This window comes from Tachysurus vachellii, chromosome 11 (assembly GCF_030014155.1).
Source record: "Tachysurus vachellii isolate PV-2020 chromosome 11, HZAU_Pvac_v1, whole genome shotgun sequence".
Classification (NCBI taxonomy): Eukaryota; Metazoa; Chordata; class Actinopteri; order Siluriformes; family Bagridae; genus Tachysurus; species Tachysurus vachellii.
The window spans coordinates 1,537,501-1,558,604 of NC_083470.1; the positions used below are offsets into that span (position 1 = coordinate 1,537,501).

Here is a 21,104-nt window from a genome sequence, read left to right on the forward strand (position 1 = left end):
ATAAAGCTACGGGTCTGATGGACGTCCTTCTGCTCCCGTCATCTCGTCACCATGGAAGCTTCGAGAAGTCTTTCTGTCAGAGCTGAGAAAGCGACCTGCGTCACGGCTTCTTCATCTTCTTCACGGACGAGGAGCTGGAGGCCGACTCTCTGCGTTTACGCTGGGGAGAAGAACCGAGTGTCACATCAGATGTGCAGATCTTATGTACATGTGGTTGTTATTCTCAGTTCAGCAGTGACAGACATGATGTGTGTGTGTGTGTGTGAGAGAGTGTGTGTGTGTGGTATGAGAGCACACAGTGTTACGGAGTCAAGAAAACCAGAAAATCAAAATAAATCTCATCAGTAAATCTCTAACACTGTTTACATTGAAAAGGTGAGATTCAAATGAGATAACTGTGAGAAAAGGTGCAATAACCAATAACTGTAATAACCAATAACTGTAATAACTAATAACTGTAATAACTGTGCGATAGCGAAAACTAATAACTGTGCAATAGCCAATAACTAATTAATAACTGTAATAACAGAGTAATAACTGTGCAATAACTAACAACTAATTAATAACTAATAACTGTGTGACAGCGATAATAACTGTGCGATAACGGTGATAAAAGGTGTAATAACTATGCGATAACTGTGTAATAACTGTGCAATAACCAGTAACTAATTAATAACTGTGTAATAACTGCGATAACCAATAACTAATTAATAACTGTAATAACTGTGCGATAACCGATTAATAACTGTGTGATAACTAATAACTGTGCAATAACTAATAACTAAGTAATAACTAATAACTGTGTAATAACTGTGTGATAACCAATAACTAATTAATAACTGTGCTATAACTGCATGCTCGAACTAAGTGTATACACACGTATAAGCGTGTAAAAATGTGTGTACTAGTGTGTGTACTAATGTGTGCAATAAATGATAGTGTGTTGTAATAATTAGGATGTAAGAATAAACTTGAAGGTATCTGGATGTGTGGTTATTTCTCCTCAGCTAGAAATCTCCAGGATGAAGGTTTCACCACAGACTTTCCTGTAGGTCAAACTTGTGTTCGAATAAACCGATAAATAAATCTGTCCACTTCCTGTTTGTTTAATTAGATCCACACAACAGAACCCTAGAGTGCTGTTTGTATGTGTGTGTGTGTGTGTGTGTGTGTGTGTTACCTTACCGAGTTGGGTGTGAGCGGTGCTCCGACCACGTCGATGATCTGTTCTTTAGGTTCGGTCTTGATGTCGTCGACTCCGGCCCAGTTGTGCGAGTCGGGTCCTGCCGTGCCGTTACTGTGGGGAGCTGCAGAACCTCCTGCTTTGTGCAGAGCGTCGTAACGATGTCTCAGCATCTGCTGCTCGTACTCACAGTTACCGTGCGCCTGCTTCAGCTCGTACACCAGGACCAGGTCACTGCGCAGCTCGTTAAACATCGCCACTATGTCCTCAGTGGGCATGGGGTTCAGGTCTAACACACACACACACACACATTGTGATTAACCTCCGCAGAACTTTTATTCATTGTGAATTGTTTTATCAATTCTATTTTAATTGTTGTATCTATAGTTTTTTTTTTTATTTAATATCGTCACTACGGCGCTTGTGCTTTAATGCATTTTAATATTTGTATAGTTTTTGTTTATTCATCTAAACACTTACCCACTGCCTGCTCTGTGAGGATCTGCTCAATGGCTTTGATCTTCTTCTGTCCTACTGAGCTTGGTAACTTCATCTACACACACACACACACACACACACTTGAGGATGGGAATCTTCATCTTCACTTTTACAAACTAACGCGGCTGAAGCTGAAACTCTGATCATGAAATTATCTTCACAACATATTTACAAACGCACACGAAGTTAAAAATCACGGAAATTTCCGACACAAATCCCCAAAGCTACAAACATGCGGTCGATAGTGATGTGCACAATAAAACACTTCGCTGGTGTTCAGAACAGTGTGGTGTTTCTCTGTAAAACGGGACACTTTTATACTAAATAAATCAGTCGTCTATATAAAGAGCGGCTACAGTTACTAGTATCTGTAGTGAGTGCTGACGAGATGTGGTGGTGTTTCTGATAAAATACGTGTCTATTACTTGTGTGTGTGTGAAACAAGGAGCAAAAAAAAAAAGTATCTTTAGAGATAAACGACAGATATTTCGTTACATTGGGTGTCGACCGGCGCGCGTTTGTCCGAGGGTCCCGTCGTGCTTCGGTAAACTCGCGACTGGGGGCTGTGTACAAGATAAACGCGTGGATTTCTTTACGTATGTGCGGCTACGCAGAAATGTGACACGTAGCGCGAAAAGACGGATAGGAGCGATATCGCGGATCTGAATTCCGTGAGGTCGAGCGGAGAGGTCGTTAGCTCCGAAGACTGCACGACAGGGAGCAGCGAACTAAAAACGAGGTCATCGTTCACCCGTAATGCCGCTTCACGGTGCACACGCACGAGCTCTACTCGGAGCGAGGCGCCTCCATCAGTCTGCATGAGGAATACGCCGAGACCGGAGCAGAGCAGCGCAGATTAATCAGGTTATAGTCAGAGCGAGGAGGCGCGAGCGAGCGGCCAGTCGCCGTCTCTCTCTGAGCTGGTTACAGGGTTCACCACGAGCGTCCGGCTACAGCGGGACATTTCAACTATAATAATAATAATAATAATAATAATTAATAATAATATCAAGACTGTGATCATTTATGTCACCGTATGACTTTCATGAGTTTCACCAGCTGAAACAAAAACACAACGACTATAAATAATAAATAAATAATGGAGCAGTACGATGATGTCATGTTCTCATCTCTGATCTACTTTAACTCCAGAGGTTGTCGGTGTTGAATATTCACGCTGCTGGTGTGTTGTAGGTGTGTTTATAGACACGTGCGACTGTCTCCGTTGCTTCTCTGACCGACGACATCTTTAGTCTTTCAGCTCGAGGTTGTTTTTTGTGCCCTGGGTTTGTTTTTATTGCTACTTGGTGTTTGTTCACGATGCTGTCGGATATCCCAGAGTACGTTCTGTTAAAAGCCCTTTCGATATTTTTCGGCCGAGTAAAACGTCTGTATGATAAAAGACTCACCCTTTGGCTTCGCAGTGACACGCCGGCAGATTTGAAGTCGGGGAATTTGATTCCTGCTGTTTCGGGTACAGCCTGATAGAAGACGGGAAATTTATCAGTTTAGGATTTTAATGACATCAGAAGGTTTTCGATACCGATGAATAATTTCAGAAATGAATGAATTGTTTTGTTAAAAATAATAGTACAATGTGGGCGTGGCCTAAACAAGAGGAATCGTTTCATTTTAATATATTCATATAAAACGGTTTCTTGTCCTCTGCGACTTCTTACCGGTTTCTCAGCCTCTCGTTTCTGCGGCAGTTTCTTCTTCGTGGCCTTGCGGTCGCCCCGACGCATCTCCGTGGTGCTGTCGGCCGCCGTGATCAGCTTCTGCAGGTCCTGTGCTTTCTTCTCCCTTTCCTTTTTCCGTGTCTCGATCTTCCTCAGCTCCTGGATCAGGTACTCTTCCTCTGCCACCTGCCACAAGTTCACGAGAGACAACGTTCGAGAAATTCTTCTCAAATATGATTAAAAAGAGGAAAAATTCAGGCCAAACATGAACGATCCTGTGACACTGAACGCTCAAAATCAATTTTCTGACACATTTATTAAAGCAGAAGCATCTGTATGTCTAAACAAGTCTGTAGGAACTTTTCAAACTGATTTATTTGCACGTGCTGCCCCCTAGTGGACAAACAGCATTAAAATAACGCTCTAGTTCCTGCAGAACCTAACCAAAGCTCTCCTACCTGTTCAGGTGTTCGGTTAAACAGTCTCTCCAGCTGGTCTTTCCTGCGTCTCTCGTGTCCTGCGTCAAAGATGTAGACTTTCGGTTCGGTGCCAGCCGGAGCGCGGACCTTCGTCAGCTTCCCGCAAATGTTGTAGTAACGTTCTTTCAGATCCTCCACGGAGCGTTTCTGCGAACACACAGATTATAATCAACTATATAATTCTATATCGCGTGTAATAATTAACCGCAGTGACGTAATTAATATGTCGGAAAAGGAAAACAACGACAAAAGGGAGATGATGACAATAAACAGGCTAAATAAGGGAAGTGTTGCATTGATTCAAAAATGTATCATAAAATATCTTTTTTAAATTTCAATTTGTATAAAAGCAGAAAATAAAATTGTAAAAAAAATACAAAATATTTTAATACCATTAATAAAATAAAATAAAATTGTAAAAAGGAACTGGAACTGAAGAGAAAGGGGAAAAAAAATAATAAATAATAATTAATTCATAAAAAGTCAAATCATGAAAGACTATAAATAAATAAATAAATAAATAAATAAATAAATACTTTTCTTTTTTTTAAGTGATCAAATTTGAAATTCATCTACAGCTCCCAAAAATATATGTCACATGACCTTGAGTGTGTTTTGTGTCTCGGGAGCGGTACGGTGTGTGATGACTGAGTGAGATGTAAGCTGGGTGTAACGTATGTATAGGATGTGTAGGTGTGTGTAAGGTATGAGAAGTGGGCGTGGTTACTCTGTACTGCTGGTGATCGTAGCGATCGTGGATGATGACGAATCGCAGGTCGAATCGCTTGCACAGGTCGAACAGGTGATCCGTCTCCGCTTTAGTCCAGCCGTCGTCATGCAGGTACATCTGATACTCCTGCTCAGAGTACACAGGTACCTGTACCGTCTGACCAACACACACACACACACGTTTTATACTTGACATAACAGGACTGAAGGGTATACATCAGCTCCACTCTCTCCAGCCCTCACCTTATTAAAGCGGGCGAAGGGGTAGTCCTTGCCCTCCTCCACCGCTCGTCTCCAGTGATGGAAGATGGCGCCATCTTTGCGAGCCGGGTTGGTGAAGGGCATCCACTTCCATGGACGAACCTTCTTACAGCCCAGCTTGGCTTTCACTGTGCGGTAACCCTGAGTGGTGTCGCTAGGTAACAGAGGGGGAGCGTCCCTGTGTACACACACACACACACACACACACACACACATACACACAGCAGGGAAAATACTAATTATATCAACAATAAGACAAGAAAGTTATAGTTAAAAGGAAAAAATAATGAAAACGTAAATACAGAAAATTACAGAAAAGCACATCATGTCTGACAAGAAAGAAAGAAAGAAAGAAAGAAAGAAAGAAAGAAAGAAAAAGAAAGAATAGACGAGTGATAAATGAAAAAGAAAAGAGAGAGGAATGATTATTATTGTGATTATTGCAGTAAGAGAGGAATCAGAAGCTGAAGCAGTGAGTGTTGTGTGTGCGTGTGTGTGTGTGTGTGTGTGTGTGTACTTTTTATCGGAGTAGAGCAGAGCATAGACCTCTCTGTGCATTCCCTCTGGTCTCTTAAACGTCAGAGTCTCTGTGCTTTTCTTCACCTTTTTCTAAACAAGAAGAACAAAAGGAAAAACACGACCACACTGATCAGGTAACACTGACGTCACACACAGTATACTGCTGAGAAAGAGGAGAAGGGGAAAAGGCAAGAGGAAGAAGGAGTGGAAATAAAGTTGAAGAACAAAAAGAACCTTGTCAGAGTTGATGATGTCCTTCTTGCTGATTGGTCCTCCATCAGTGTCTCCTCCAGCCAGCTCCAGGATGTCTCTCACATCAGCACCAGTCGTCATGATGCCCTACACACACACACACACACACACACACACAGTTACACCTAAAACATTAAAACACAGAGTTTCTGTTCCATTCTTCAATATGACTATCGTTTGTCCTGTGAGGAAAAAAAGGTTTGTAATAAACCCTTTTAATAATTTGTAATAAATAAATAAATAACTAATAAAGACTGATGTGTGTCAGTGGGTGATGAAACATGTACAGTACACAAAATAGAAAATAATAAATCTAAATATATGAAAACATTAAAATAAACAAAAAATCTAAATAAGTAAAACAAAACCAGACCAACACTGAACAGAGACACAAAATGTCATATAGCGAGTCATATAAATGTCATTTATCTTATAATAAAAATAATATTATAATTATTAACAACAACAACAAGGGCGAGCTGCTTCACATGCCAGTTCCTCACTTTAAATAATTGTACAGTTTAATTTCATTTTATTAAATAAAATCACTTTATAGAAAAAGAGACTCGTCAGGAGAAAAAACATATAAAATATTTTTTAATCAATGTAAGGAGAAGGTGAAAGGGGCGATTTTAGACCTGTTTCTCTGTGTAATACAAGCTACTCTACTACCATACTACTACCATACTACTACCCATACTACCCATACTACCCATAATAATACCCTACTACCCATACTACCCTACTACCACCACTCTACTACCCATACTACCCTACTACCCATAATAATACCCTACTACCCTACTACCCTACTACTACCACTCTACTACCCATACTACCCTACTACCCATAATAATACCCTACTAGTCTACTACCCTACTACCCATACTACCCTACTACTACCACTCTACTACCCTACTAGTCTACTACCCATACTACCATACTACTACCACTATACTACCCTACTTGTCTTCTACCCATACTACCCTACTAGTCTACTACCCATACTACCCATACCACTCTACTACCACTATACTACCCAACTAGTCTACTACCCATACTACCCTATTGGTCTACTACCCATACTACCCTACTACCCATACCACTCTACTACCCATACTAGTCTACTACTCTACTACCCTACCAGTCTACTACCCATACTACTACCACACTACCCTACTAGTCTACTACCCATACTACCCTACTAGTCTACTACCCATACCACTCTACCACCCATACTACCCTACTAATCTACTACCCATACTACTGTACTACCCTATCAGTCTACTACCCATACTAGTCTACTACTTTACTACTACCCACACTACCACCACTGTACTACCCACACTATCACCACTCTACTACCCACACTACCACCACTCTACTACCCACAGTACCACCACTGTACTACCCACACTATCACCACTCTACTACCCACACTACCACCACTCTACTACCCACACTACCACCACTCTACTACCCACACTACTACCTACACTACACAGTACGCCATTTCAGGTAACTATAGCAAACGCCGTTGCGTACTATTTAGTACAGTAGTATGGATTTGTCTGTAGACAATCTAAAAGTCTTTTTTTAATAAACGGGGCTATTATTTAGAAATAAAATGTAGTTAATAAAATGACGTAGTAAATGACTTAAAAATCGAAATACATTTTGTATCTAATATTAACGTAACATTAACTAGCCTATAGAATTCGACGCGAGCATGCTAGCTAACTTAGCTGATGTGCTAATCGGCGGAAAATGCTAACTCTTTTTCTATTATTAATATTTTATATAGAGAAAAAAGAATAACTTGTGGAGCTTACCTCTACAATGTTACTTTCTTCCAACTAATAAATAATTTTTTTATTATTAGTCTTTCTTATGGTCGTTTTTGTTATAAACAATGCTAACAGGCTAACAGGCTAACAGAACCGATGTACGGCCGTGACGTTACATCCTAAAGAACTTTAGGTAGCTCTTGTGTTCGCCTGCTTGAAAAACGTGACCAGTCGCAAAACCCGTAATTTTAATATTTACAACCTCAGTACAACAATTCACATTTAAAATGGTCTGACTTGACGTTATAGAAGAGTAATTTAATGTTTCTGTTTAAACATAAACTCAGCGATTCCTAAAATCAGGCACGTCGATGGCTGCTTTAATCAAGGGTGCTCAATTGACTCGCTTCACCTTTAAGAGTCGACTCCTATCTGTCTCTCTATCGGCTCCCATACGGTTCAAAATTGTAATAATATGAACAGCTGTTTTGTTTTTTAATAGTTTTTAACTTTTCTGTATTAATGTTACATGTTTTACATAAAAACATACACGCACAATGAGTGGACTTGCGCATATGTAATACCAAACAAACCTTTTTCATAAAAGATCCGACTCAAAGAGTCGAGTCATTCTCAAACGACACATCAGTAGTTGAAACGTGCACAATAACCACCTTGAGCCAAATCAGTCACACGTTTAGTGTGTATTCGGTTGGGTAAACTTTATTTCTTTAATTACAATCAGAGAGCATCTTGTCCTGCATGCATGTATCTGAAATATCAAACAAAATTCCAACAGAGTAAATAAATATTAAGTAATTCAAGCACTTGGGAATTAAATATTAAAACACAATATCATGCATCACATTGTGTCAAATTATAGAAGAAGGAAAAAAAGAGGAAAAATCAATCATGCGTAAATCATGCAAAGTTGCCATAATTATCATTAATATGAAACATTAATAACGTAGTTACATTCACACAATAACAGATCAAATTTAAGACAGATTAACTGCAATCATTGCAATGTCCAGGTCTTGATTTTCTTTTCTATATCACGCTGAACATCTCATAAAACCAATCTCTCTATTCTCGTGTTTAGAGATCACAATGATCTAAATTTAAATAAAATGTGAGCTATTAAGCAAATCTCAGTATTTTAATATTTAATATTTATGAATCTTCAGCTGGAGGCGTGATGACAAAAACAAACAGATGATAAATTAGCTAACACAAAATTAGCAAACAAACTGCAGTGTGAACTCTCACTGTGTTGTGTGATGAGGTGTATTACACTCCCTTACACTGTTTTATCTGTTTACAGAACACAAAGAGTAAATAAGTTTATATGAAAATATTTCAATGCTCAATCAAGTGCTAGAAGTGCAACGCTAGCATTAGATTAATAAGCGCTTAACGCCATGCTAAGGACGGAGTGTATTTTGCTGACGCTTGATGTTTTGTTTCTCATTAGAATTCTACTTTTAATTCCACTTTAAATTTAAAATATTTATCTTCTATTTAGCTGTTTTTCTTCTGTCAGGAACTCTGGAGTCTTATTGACTGTTTAAAGTTGTAAAGTTAGCTGAGTGGCAGTGTGATTTTGGTGCGAGAGCGGTCACGTTTAGCCTCGCGCTCTTTCAGGAAGGCCTGCAGTTTTTCAGTGGAAAAGCAGAACATTGAGGCCGTGTGCTTGGACGGTTCTCCTCGTTCTTCCTGTAACCACGGGTTCTGGAGACATTCTGCAGCCGACGGTCTTCCCCTGGAGAAAAAAACACAGAAATAAAAGATGTGAGTTATTCAGATATTTTATAAGATGCTCCAGAGACCCAAACATTCATGAAAGATCAAGTGATCACGTGTCTCAGGGTTTAGTTCAGGGTCTGATCAGGTTTTAGAGTTGATTTTTAGATCCTGATCATTTTTTTATATTGTTGTGGTCAGAAATCATTCTTCTGCATGTTGACAGCCGGTCGTTTATGAGTTCAAAATGTAAAAAAATGATTTAAAAAAAAACAAAAAAACACCTGAAACCCTGCTGGTGTCAAATCAGATGCACTGTGTTTTTCATTCAAGGGTTAAAACAATTCCATTTTTATTAAAATAAATCTTATGTAAATATCTATAATCCTATACATATACATAAATAATGTAAAACTACAATATATTAATACATTATAAATGTATACATATAACTTTGTACAAAGAATAATGAATAATAAAATAATGATAATAATAATAAAGTAATGATGATAATAATAATAAAGTAATGATGATAATAATTCTGCCTGACGTTTAAAATGTGAGCAGATTGTGATAAAGATCAGTAGGTACCAGGCCTTGCTGTTCAGCGTGCTCCTCAGGAAGTTGATGGCTCCCTCAGAAAGGCCGGGATAGCAACGGCCGAACTGGATCTTACCCTTCCTGATGTTGCGATCTCTTTCCCAGTAGAGATCTGTGTGGAACGGCCTGTCAGCACTCAGCCTGAGAACAGGAAGACCCAGAGAAGGAATGAATGACATTAGAATGACACCAGAGCGATATGATGTCTGTTCACGTAAATTTCTGGGGAAATGAAATATTCATGACCTTCTGTGTGACCTTAAATGTGACCTCCTGTATGATCTTGAGATCTGCTGTTGGGACTGAAGGCTAGTTAGTGGAAGTCCTCGGTTTTCAAGTATGAACATTTAAGGAATTTTTCTCGGCAGCACTGAATAAATTCCCCATTTCCACCACAATTAATAATAATAAAAATAATATTTTCAAATGTTACAGTGTTGTTATCAAATGTAGTTATGTAATTAGTATAACCAAGGAAAATAATTAATTAGAGACTTCTGTTATAATGCCAAATGATTCCTTAGTGGATTCCATCTGGTTCACTTCTGATTCCCATCCTAAGCCCGAATGATTCACTAGTGACATCTATCACTAAATAAATATGGTTACTTACATGATAAACGCCAGAACACCGAGAGCCCAGATATCAGTGGCAGGTCCGACACCTTGACCTTGTAAGATCTCAGGAGCTTTAGGAAGTACAATGTAAACTGACATACAGAACACACACATATACAGAAAGAAACATCCTACATAAAGCTTATTCCACAGAACAGTAAGTTTAAGTGGATAAAAAGCACCATGTCTGTATAAAAACGATTTTAAATGAATTTTTTCATCGGAAACCCAATGAGAGAAATAGCTTTCACTTTGTATCACCTTTGCTCTCTGTCATCTGTTTGATGTGCTCAATGTTGAGGGTGTGGCCTGGAGTGAAGGGCTGCGCAGAGCCCAGGTCCACAATCTTCACCACGTTGTGGTCAGTCACTAGCACATTATCAGAGCGGAGGTCGAGGTGGACTATGCGGCGTCCATGCAAGTAATCCACTCCTCTCAAGATCTGCCTCAACAGCTCACACACATGCATCTCCGAATACACGTCCCTGCAGCACAGAAACACACACAAAACATGAGGATATGTTCACACTAATAAAATGATTTGACAACCTGAATGAATTCAAGAGCTGATCCCCTGATACCCAGTAGATTCGAGTCACCCAGACTTTTGTAAATTCTAGGGCTCCCACCTCTCAGCCAGGCTGTACAAGACTTCTCGTCCGGAGCAGAGTTCCTCAATGAGTGCTAGGCAAGAGGGCATGAGGATGGCGGCATGGAGCTGAACAAGATTCGGGTGGCACAGCCTGCGCAGCACCTGATACTCCATCAGCACTAGCTGCCTCTGCTCGGGGCCGTACGGAGTCAGCTTAGCTGCCAGAGGCCGCAAGCTCCCGCTGTCCTCACAGTGCGTCACCACGCTAAACCGGCCCCTACAGCAAAAAAGCAAAACACACAAGCTTAATTACACTATGTACCTGGATAATTCTTCTATCAGCCAGCAGAGGTCACTGTCTACAGAGTGCCAACCATTTTTTATAGTCATAGGAAATGTCCAGTCTATCCCAGGGGGCTTGGGGCACAGGATGGACCGACATCACAAGGGGCAGGCACTAAATTCCAGGGGTTTCTTTACCACCACGTAAAGTGGACGTGTTTCCGGAGGTCTTGGAAAAACGCCTTCTTTCAAAAAAAAACAGCATGCATACGAAGGACAAAACAGTCATACAGGTTGATTTATTTTAGAAAACAAATAAACAACCAAAAACTACGGTTAGGGTTAGGGTTAGATGATCAAATAGGCCACGCCTACCTGATGACGCAATATCTGTTACGCTGTACTGAAATCCCTGGAAATAAGAGACTGCCCACCACAAGGCACAAACGCAAACACTCTAACATGCCCATTCACTACAGTCACTCACTCACTCATCTTCTACCACTTATCCGAACTACCTCGGGTCACGGGGAGCCTGTGCGTCATCTCAGGCGTCATCGGGCATCAAGGCAGGATACATCCTGGACGGAGTGCCAACCCATTGCAGGGCACACACACACACACACACACTCTCATTCACTCACACAATCACACACTACGGACAATTTTCCAGAGATGCCAATCAACCTACCATGCATGTCTTTGGACCGGGGGAGGAAACCGGAGTACCCGGAGGAAACCCCCGAGACACAGGGAGAACATGCAAACTCCACACACACAAGGTGGAGGCGGGAATCGAACCCCCAACCCTGGAGGTGTGAGGCGAACATGCTAACCACTAAGCCACCGTGCCCCCCTCACTACAGTCAATTCAGAGATTTATGTTTGTGGACTCAGGGAGGAAACTGGAGTACCAAGAGGAAACCCCCAAAGCAGAGGGGCAGAGGGGCAAACTCTGAAAGTGCGAGGCAAAAATGGTAACCACTAAGCCCCCATATGTCCAGAATTCTAATCAATTGGACTTGTGCCCTTGAGAAATATGTTCTTGGTGAGAAAACATACAATAATGAACTTGCAAGGATACGAGAAGGGAGAACGCTGAGAACCTGTTTTTGAGATGATCTGTGCAGAGGCTGCTGTACAATACCACGGCAATTCCTTCACTGCTTAGTCACAAAACTCTTGAGTACAGTTTAGAATGCAGTTTTATCCTTGGGTTAATATATAATTTATATAAACTAGTGATCTGGTTTATTACACTCAATGTTTGGTAATCCAGTGTGTTTAAAGAACCTGTTGATCTCAGACAGGAACGTGTAGGACCTCTCTGAGCCGAGCTCTCCCACCACTGTGATCTCGGATCCGGTCGATTCCGTGAGGTTCAGAGGAATGTAAGAGTCTTCAGAGAAACAAAACACACAGGCCTTTATAAAGGTAAGAGTCGTGTCATGGAGTCTACAGCAAAGTTAATGCGATAACAACATAAACAAGAGTTGGATATTTTCTCACCTTCAGCTGGCATCGTCATAAAAGCAGCTGGTGAAGGATCACTGAAAGGTCCGGGTCCAGTTTTGGTGATGCAGGCTACACGGAACACGTAGTTGGGTCCTATAGGTTGTGTATTAGCAATGTAGCAACTATCTGTAACATTCTCAGACAAATTTGTCCACTCTTCACCTGGAAACCAGGAGAATAATAGAGAAACAATCAGCGACAGGGTTGTTTGAGGAAACAGAGTTGATGTTATCCCAGTGAAGTTTAATTTTATACTTACATGACAAAAATCTGACAAAAAATGACATAATAAAATGTATCAGTGCTATAATGTCATATAATATAATACCTAGGACAACATTATTAACATTTGGGAAGTCGTGTCCTAATGGTTAGAGAGTTTGACTCCTGACCCTAAGGTTGTGGGTTCGAGTCTCGGGCCGGCAATACCACGACTGAGGTGCCCTTGAGCAAGGCACCAAAACCCCCCAACTGCTCCCCGTGTGCCGCAGCATAAATGGCTGCCCACTGCTCCCCGTGTGTGTTAATTTCGTCACCTATTTTTAATTTAGTCTTAGTCTTAGTCTTGTGCCAAATGTCCTTGTTAGTTTTAGTCATATTTAGTCATTCACATATCTTTTTTTTGTCTTTTATTAAAATAACACATTATTACTGAGATTATTACTGATAAACATTTCAGTAAAAAAAGTGTTTCACATCTCAAACATTGGTTAAATGTCATAATTCCCTGACAAAATACACTTGTTGAATGATTTTTGTTGAATGCAAATGTTAAACGTGTCTGGTTTTCACTTTCTGATTTAGGAGACACATTCATAAATGATGAACCTGTTCTGAAGAGAATTTTATTTTAACCAACTAAAATAATAAATAAACCGACTCCGACTGACAACTTAAGTTACAAAGGGTTTTAAAACTGTTTTGGTCGCCTTGTGTCTCATGTTTCTGTTCAAATCAGAAATAAAATAAATATACTCGGTCTACTTTATAGAATAGGTCTACTTTACTGTGGGCCTAAAATACAACCTATTTACAGTCCACGAATCACAAATGTATCAGTGAGAAGTTGAGAACACGTTTAAACACTCGAACTTGACCACATCACATTTTTTACTTTATTGATGCTGCTTTTAATCGTAATGCAAAGACCGGTCATCGGGACATAAGCTGTCATGTACAATAAAAGAGCTGCGCAGCGACAGGAAATATAATTTAACACAAAAAGCCTGACTAGACCAGGGGTGGACTTGCGCTCAGGAGTTTTTTTTTTGAGCGGTGTGTGGACGAATTCTTTCTACACACACACTAAACAGCACGAAGCCGCGAACTCGTTCTGAATATTTTAAAGGCGTAACAGCTGATGAAAAAGCAGAGACAATTGTAGACGAAAATGAAGAGAGATTTTATCTTAGGTTTTATTTTATACAAAACATTTCCGTCTCGTCTTTTTCCGTCAACAATAATGCATGTTAATTTAGTCTTAGTCAGCGTTTTTGGACAGTGGTGCAGTCTCGTCATCGTCTCGTCTTAGTCATGAAAAAAAGGTTGTTGACGAACATATTTCGTCTCGTCTCGTCTGACGGAATTAACACTGCTCCGGGTGTGTGTTCACGGTGTGTGTATGTGTTCACTGCTGTGTGTGTGTGTGCATCTTGGATGGGTTAAACGCAGAGAACGAATTCTGAGTATGGGTCACTGTACTTAGCCGTATGTCACGTCACTTAATTAGCCAGCTTGTTGTAATATTTGGCTATAGAGCTGTCAGTGTTGTTCATTTGAGACCTTGGACTCAACATAAAGGGCTTAAAAGATAAAAATCTATTTACGGCATCAAATGTACAAACTGTGCAATGTTACACAACCTTTCAGGCTGTACTGTATGCAGTATGTGACAGGATCAACACATCGAACTGGCTTCCATATAACCAGAGCTCCACCACTACTGAGCTGTATCACATCCGGTTTGGACGGTCGTGCTGGGATTCCTGGGGAAATGTTTTGATAATAGTTATATGAAAAGATTCCATCATAGGATGGAATTCATAATGAAAAATTATTGCAATTGTTCCTTTAGTGTCTAATAAAAGCCCTGTCTAATTATTTCCATACCTTTGCTCTTTTTAAAGGTTGGCATTTTGAGAGAGAAGAGCGTGGGCTTTTTCTGAGGGCTTCCTGAGAAGGGAGCTGATGGATAAAATTCTGAGGTGACAGTTGCTTTCTCTGGAGGAACGGGATTCCTCACGATCGGCCCTGGTACAGCAAAGATAATCAGATAATGTTAGGATGTAGGAGTCTCCCACTATAGCAGCACCAAGCTAAACATAGCTAAACGTTGTGTTCCACTGAACAAATGTAGTACATGAAAATGTGTCCTGCTGTTTGAGTTGGTGATTTCATATTTTTATAACATTTTCCTCCATTTTCACTAAATAGAGTTTCACTGAAAATTGTAAAATGATGGACTTTAATGGAAAAAGCTTTCATTTCTTAGAGGCTTTTTACACCTGGTCACTTCATGCGTTGTCTGTGATCCGATAGCTACCCGATGGTAAAAAGACCAGGTCTAAATGCCCTCCGAAACGTTTTGGAGACGGATATAAATCCGACGGTACAAACCACTTCAGGAGGTGGTCTGGGACGCGTTTCAGATGAAACTGGACAGGTGTAAATGAATGTGTTTGTTCAAGCCACATACGTCAGTGCTATACTCCTCCCAAACGGAAGTACGTCACTCGCACGTGACTCGTGAGTCGTGCATCGCGCCAGAAATAAATACCGTATTTTCCACACTATAAAGCGCACTGAATTATAAGGCACGGTCTCAATTACGGGGTCTATTTCTGTACTTAACCCATACACAAGGTGCACCGTATTATAAGGCGCATGCTAAAACATACGGTCTACAAAAAATGTAACGGAAGCAAAACAGTGAGTTTAGTTGAACTTTATTCTACTATTTAACAACACACACACATTATTTTTTAATCAATCTTCTCCCACAAATCCATCAAAGTCCTCATCTACTGTGTCTTCATAACTTGGCACAGTTCATTTTCTTGCTTCTTCCACTTCCAAACCATAGATTCATTGATGTTGAATTCTTTCGCAGCTGCTCTAATTCCATTTACAACCGCGTAACTGATAGCCTGTAGTTTGAATTGTGCCTCGTAAGCATGTCTCTTCACTGGTGCCATTTTCGGGGGTCCTTAGTCAAACAAATGTTGTCTTCTTCTTCTTCTTCTTCTGATTTTTATTGGTGGATGGCAAACCAACTTAAGGTGCATTTACCGCCACCTACTTGACTGGAGTGTGGAGCGCATAATGGTTAGGAAGAAACAAATGTTGTTTTGCAACATACCGGTAGTATACCTACCTACCGGAGGCGTGGCGGAGGTAAGCGTACGTACTGTACGTATTACGTAATGTTCTCTGATTGGTTTATCGCTGCCAGCGTATGTAGTGTATGTATTACGTCCCTGTGTCAGCGGGAAATGGTTCGACGGTCAATCGAGCGGAGCGCTTACCAAAGTCGCACAACAACATTTTTACAGATTTTTGGAACTCAGTGCACACATAAGGCGCACCGGATTATTAGGCGTACGGACGATTTTTGAGAAAATTTACGGCTCTTAGGTGCGCCTTATAGTGCGGAAAATACGGTACATGTAAACGCTGTTTTTTTGTAGCATAAAGGTCGTAACGAGTTTTTTCATCTTCTTTTTGATTGCATTCTGAAAACCGCACACACCAAAGTGTGTTCCATTTCAATTACCCCGGAAATGAGGTAAAAAAAAAGATCGGATCGATATCCGATTCGCCGAGACTCATTTATGTGGCCTAATGTAAATGGAACAGTTTTAAGAAATCAGATAGCTATCGGATCAGAGACAACACGTGAAGTGACCGGATGTAAAAAGGCCCTTAGAAAATGTGGATTTTCATTATAACAATGATTTTGTATATATTGCAATCTGTGCCGTACCCCTTTGTAATTCCTTGATCTCTTTACTGGACTGCCTGCTAAACAGCTTGGTGATGCTGGATGCCGAAGCCCTCATCTTCTTCCTTAAGGCCATGAGAGGGGTCTTCTGCTGTTGACTTGAGCCATAATCCACCTTCTTTTGAGATACCTGTGTCTGGGAATCAGAGGGTCCTGGAGTCCAGGACTTCCTGCGGAAAATTTTCATGAGTCCGGATTTGGACTTCCCACTGGGGGGGTTGAGCTCCAGTGCTGGAGCTGACGAATGCCTCTGAAGCACCTCTCGGCTCGCTGATGTTGGGTGTATGGGAACTGACGAGGAACTTCTCCTCAATGTAACATTGTTTTTGTTCACTGTTGTGCTGTGTGTGTGCTGTTGCAGTGGTGCTTGGCGAAGGTTCCTCAAAACTCTCTCCATGTCCTCATCCTCAGAATCCTGAGTGAGAGAGAGCTCTGATGCTTTTCCTGATGACGGTGCAACCAAGTGCTCCTCTGATTCATCGTATGCTCTATGGTGTCTCTGTGAAATTAAGAGGTGGCTGGGAGACTGCTGTTCAGTGTAGGTGTTGGTTCTGCTTGAAGCATCTGAGTCATGTTCATAGGACTCTGCAAGAGACAGCTGTGAACCTGCTACCTTTTCTTCTTCTTCCCCCATTGCTGCTGGCCCCTCCTCTCCAGGGTGTGACTGGCTGTCATCCACGTGACACCCCATGATTATTGGCAGCTCCTCCATGTTAACCTTGTGAGATTCTAATTGACTTTGTGATACATTATTCACAGGAACCTCAGAGGCTTCCTCTTTCTCCTCATCCGTGAACTCATTATTATGGTTGAACTCTAGATCTTCATTATTTCTCAGTGTCCTGTGCTCTATAGAAGCTCCTGAGATTCCTGTTGATTCATCCAGTGACCTACTCCTCCAATGAGTGTGGGAGCTTGGATGGATGGATCTCACCCCTCTGTCCAATGAACAAGACTTGGACAAAAGTGTGGACCCTCTCCTATGTCTGAGGCAAGATTCCATATCTGGAGAATCCTCGACATACTCTATAAGCGGTTCATTTAACCTTCCAGACAGGCTGGAGCGTAGCGTCCTGCGTACTCTGTCTTGTTTCCTGGCCTGGAGTTTCTCCCGAAGCATCATGTGGCGAGCGGACATGGGTGAGAGCTGCTTATCACTATTGTAGAAGGTGCTCTTGATCAAGCTACCACGGGGGATTGGTGTTGCACTAGGCACTTTATCATCTTCTTTTCTGTCCCTGTTAATCAGCTCAGAAGACGCTGAGGGCATCTCTCTGGATTGCTTGCTTATAGGAATCATCAATGCACCCCTCCGTTCTCGCCCTTGACCCAACATTACATCCTCCTCATCTCGTAGGATGGAGGATCGTTTAGGAAGATAGGCGTATGAATAATATTCCATACCATCTTCCTCTAGGTCATCATCTTCCTCCTGGCTAGGGTTCTGGAAAAAGCCCCACCCATCAGCTTCATCATACTCAGAGGAGGAACCAGTGCTCATGGAGTTGCTGCTGGTATTTCGAGGGTCTCTCAGGGTAGTGATGGCGACCTCACACGCTGGAGCATCGAGCAGGTCCGGGATCGACCTCAGGGTCAGGACTGAGCCAAGACATGTTAGAGAGCGCTGAGAAAAGAGAGTGGAGAAGAGAACCCTTTTAACAAGGTCATAAGGTTGTAAAAGGTTTTACACAAAAGAATCTGTACTAATTTACCTGCCACTTTCTTCTAGATATGAAGGACTTTAAACTCTTCGTAACAATCGTGTCACACTGCTTCTCGTCACATGGACCCTAGATATAAAAATTTTATAAACAGATTGTTTTACAAATACATATATACTATGGAAAATATCTTGAACATTGTAATATTTGTAGTATTTCCTATCAAAAATACAGCAATAATCCAAATATATTTTTGTTAAAGGTGGGGTCTCTGATTTTTGAGAAATGCTTCAGAAAACTTCAGAGTCGGGCCGAAAACTAAACAAAAATCAAAACAAACATGTAGCCAATGAGCAGAAAGGGGCGTGTCTTGTCAATATGGGTGGAGAGAGTGTTCAGTGCGCATGTGTGACTTTAGCATAAAGTGGTTTTAACGTTGACATGGAGGATAAAAACAAAGAAAGAAAGAGAAGAAACACTTACGATAAGGTAAGAAGTAGGACGTGTTAATATAGGATCAGCTTTCCAGCGCTGGAGAGAACTGAAGGAGCAGGAAGTTGGTCACATATTCACAGATTGGAGTTTCCTGAGTCAATAACTCCTGAGCTAAACACTGTTACTACACAAATTACACCTCTTTTCTATCGTAGTAATGTAGAGACGCAGCTACAACCGTGTTTTGTGTAGTAACAGCGTTTAGCTCAGGAGTTATTGACTCGGGAAACTCCAATCTGTGAATATGTGACCAACTTTACTTAAGACGCCGAGGCGCTTTTTTTCCTTCTCGATAGGTGAGTAACGTTGGTTTTGCTTTGTTACACAGAACTAATATATGTCTTTGTCCTTTACATGATTATGCTTGTGTGTCATTTTTGCTTGTTTGTTTATCTACAATCGTATTGTTCTTCCCTTCAGCTATGATAAAGACACATTTCTTTCCGTTAGTTGCCTGGGTTACGTATGTATGTGTGGGCGGAGCTATCGATACAGGGGTGGGACCCGTTTGGGTTAGGGGCGTGTTTGTTTTGGTGATTTTATATGTCAACATTGGCTTTCAAACAACGGAGACCCCACCTTTAAATGTTTTCATAGAAGCAATAGTGAATAGTATTTTTATTCGGTTTATAATAACTACACAAGATATAATTTTATGTGTTTTCAAAGCAATGAACCAACACAACAAACACAGGTCTTTGAGACATTGCTTAAGTACCTGAAACCACTTGTAATCCAGGGATTCCAATGCTGATGGTCTCATCCTGATGGAAATAAAAACATCATTTTTATCCTCCACGAGTCACCTGAGTTCAGATAGAAATATACTGTACAACACACAGTCTTACTTTGGGTCTGGCTGTAGAAGTCCATGGAGTAAATCCTGGGCTTGTTCACTCAAGCTGACGATCTCTGGGAGGTTCCAGTACAGAAGCCCTTCAGCCACTTTCAGCAGCGTGGCACGGTCATTTTCCCCCAAAAACGGACAGTGTCCAGTCAGACTGAATGAAACCAAACATAACAGAACAGCAAAGGCCATGTTGTGAAAAAGGAAGAATTATGTGTTCATCGATGAAATGTTCCTACAATTAACTCTACTGATTGAACGGAATAAACTTTTATAAAGAAGAAACCAATTAATTTAGAACTATGGGTGATAGATTGTCTTAAGATCTTAAGATTTCATGGGTTTCCAGCCACCAGGGTTTCTCCAATTTTTTTACCACCTCCCAGTAAATATGTATCTTAAATGTAAATATATGGTGTGAAGTGCCCTGTGATGGACTGGTGCCATTTTCAGGGTGTGTACACAATGACCCCAGATGATTCTTTGCCCTCTCCCTGACCAGGTAAAGCGGTTGCTGAAGATGAATGACGTCTGTAACCTAGTGAACCAGTGTAAATGTATTCATAGTGATAGTGACGTGATGTACGGCTAAGTACGATGGCCTATACTCAAAATTTGTTATCTGCATTTAACCCATCCAAAGTGCACACACACCCAGCAGTGAACACACACACCGTGAACACACACCCGGAGCAGCGGGCAGCCATTTATGCTGCGGCACCCAGGGAGCAGTTGGGGGGGTTCGGTGCCTTGCTCAATTGAACCTCAGTCGTTCAACTCCGAGACTCGAACCCACAACCTTAGGGTTAGGAGTCAAACTCTCTAACCTTTAGGCCACGACTTCATCAATAGGGACTTAAAAGAACTGTTGTACATCGCTCTGGAAAATGGTATCTGCCAAATTCCATAAATGTAAACAAATTAATAATTGGTAATAAATGAAGTTCTGGATAAGTAGAATATGTGATATATTTTCTATTTTTTTTAATCTGTAGGTTTAACAGGTTTACCTTAAAAAACATTCTTTAATTCCTTATTCAGTTTCAATCAGGGGGTCACGGTGGCTTAGTGGTTATCACGTTCGCCTCACACCTCCAGGGTTGGGGGTTCGATTCCCACCTCCACCTTGTGTGTGTGGAGTTTGCATGTTCTCCCCGTGCCTCGGGGGTTTCCTCCGGGTACTCCGGTTTCCTCCCCCGGTCCAAAGACATGCATGGTAGGTTGATTGGCATCTCTGGAAAATTGTCCGTAGTGTGTGAGTGTGTGAGTGAATGAGAGTGTGTGTGTGTGCCCTGTGATGGGTTGGCATGCCGTCCAGGGTGTATCCTGCCTTGATGCCCGATGACGCCTGAGATAGGCACAGG

The 21,104-nt window shown here is 41.2% G+C and overlaps 2 protein-coding genes across 2 annotated transcripts in view; both read right to left on the reverse strand.

Moving 5' to 3' along the window:
• Nucleotides 1–7,582, reverse strand: part of dmap1 (DNA methyltransferase 1 associated protein 1) — an 8,006-nt gene extending 424 nt beyond the window's left edge. The window contains exons 1-11 of the mRNA XM_060882159.1: nt 7,433–7,582; nt 5,583–5,687; nt 5,347–5,438; nt 4,812–5,007; nt 4,567–4,725; nt 3,819–3,986; nt 3,361–3,546; nt 3,091–3,162; nt 1,664–1,736; nt 1,186–1,472; nt 1–160 (exon numbers count right to left, since the gene is read on the reverse strand). The exon at nt 1–160 is cut by the window's left edge and continues 424 nt beyond it. Of these exons, the coding sequence (XP_060738142.1) occupies nt 101–160; nt 1,186–1,472; nt 1,664–1,736; nt 3,091–3,162; nt 3,361–3,546; nt 3,819–3,986; nt 4,567–4,725; nt 4,812–5,007; nt 5,347–5,438; nt 5,583–5,681 (1,392 nt within the window). The 5' untranslated portion in view covers nt 5,682–5,687; nt 7,433–7,582 and the 3' untranslated portion in view covers nt 1–100. The remainder of the gene's footprint in view (nt 161–1,185; nt 1,473–1,663; nt 1,737–3,090; nt 3,163–3,360; nt 3,547–3,818; nt 3,987–4,566; nt 4,726–4,811; nt 5,008–5,346; nt 5,439–5,582; nt 5,688–7,432) is intronic.
• Nucleotides 7,583–8,328: 746 nt separating this feature from the next.
• obscna (obscurin, cytoskeletal calmodulin and titin-interacting RhoGEF a) overlaps nt 8,329–21,104 on the reverse strand; it is a 55,238-nt gene continuing 42,462 nt past the window's right edge. The window contains exons 63-75 of the mRNA XM_060881644.1: nt 19,742–19,894; nt 19,612–19,657; nt 18,450–18,527; nt 16,720–18,361; nt 14,847–14,987; nt 14,600–14,722; nt 12,732–12,899; nt 12,516–12,621; nt 10,978–11,217; nt 10,610–10,833; nt 10,344–10,440; nt 9,722–9,871; nt 8,329–9,149 (exon numbers count right to left, since the gene is read on the reverse strand). Of these exons, the coding sequence (XP_060737627.1) occupies nt 8,969–9,149; nt 9,722–9,871; nt 10,344–10,440; nt 10,610–10,833; nt 10,978–11,217; nt 12,516–12,621; nt 12,732–12,899; nt 14,600–14,722; nt 14,847–14,987; nt 16,720–18,361; nt 18,450–18,527; nt 19,612–19,657; nt 19,742–19,894 (3,349 nt within the window). The 3' untranslated portion in view covers nt 8,329–8,968. The remainder of the gene's footprint in view (nt 9,150–9,721; nt 9,872–10,343; nt 10,441–10,609; nt 10,834–10,977; nt 11,218–12,515; nt 12,622–12,731; nt 12,900–14,599; nt 14,723–14,846; nt 14,988–16,719; nt 18,362–18,449; nt 18,528–19,611; nt 19,658–19,741; nt 19,895–21,104) is intronic.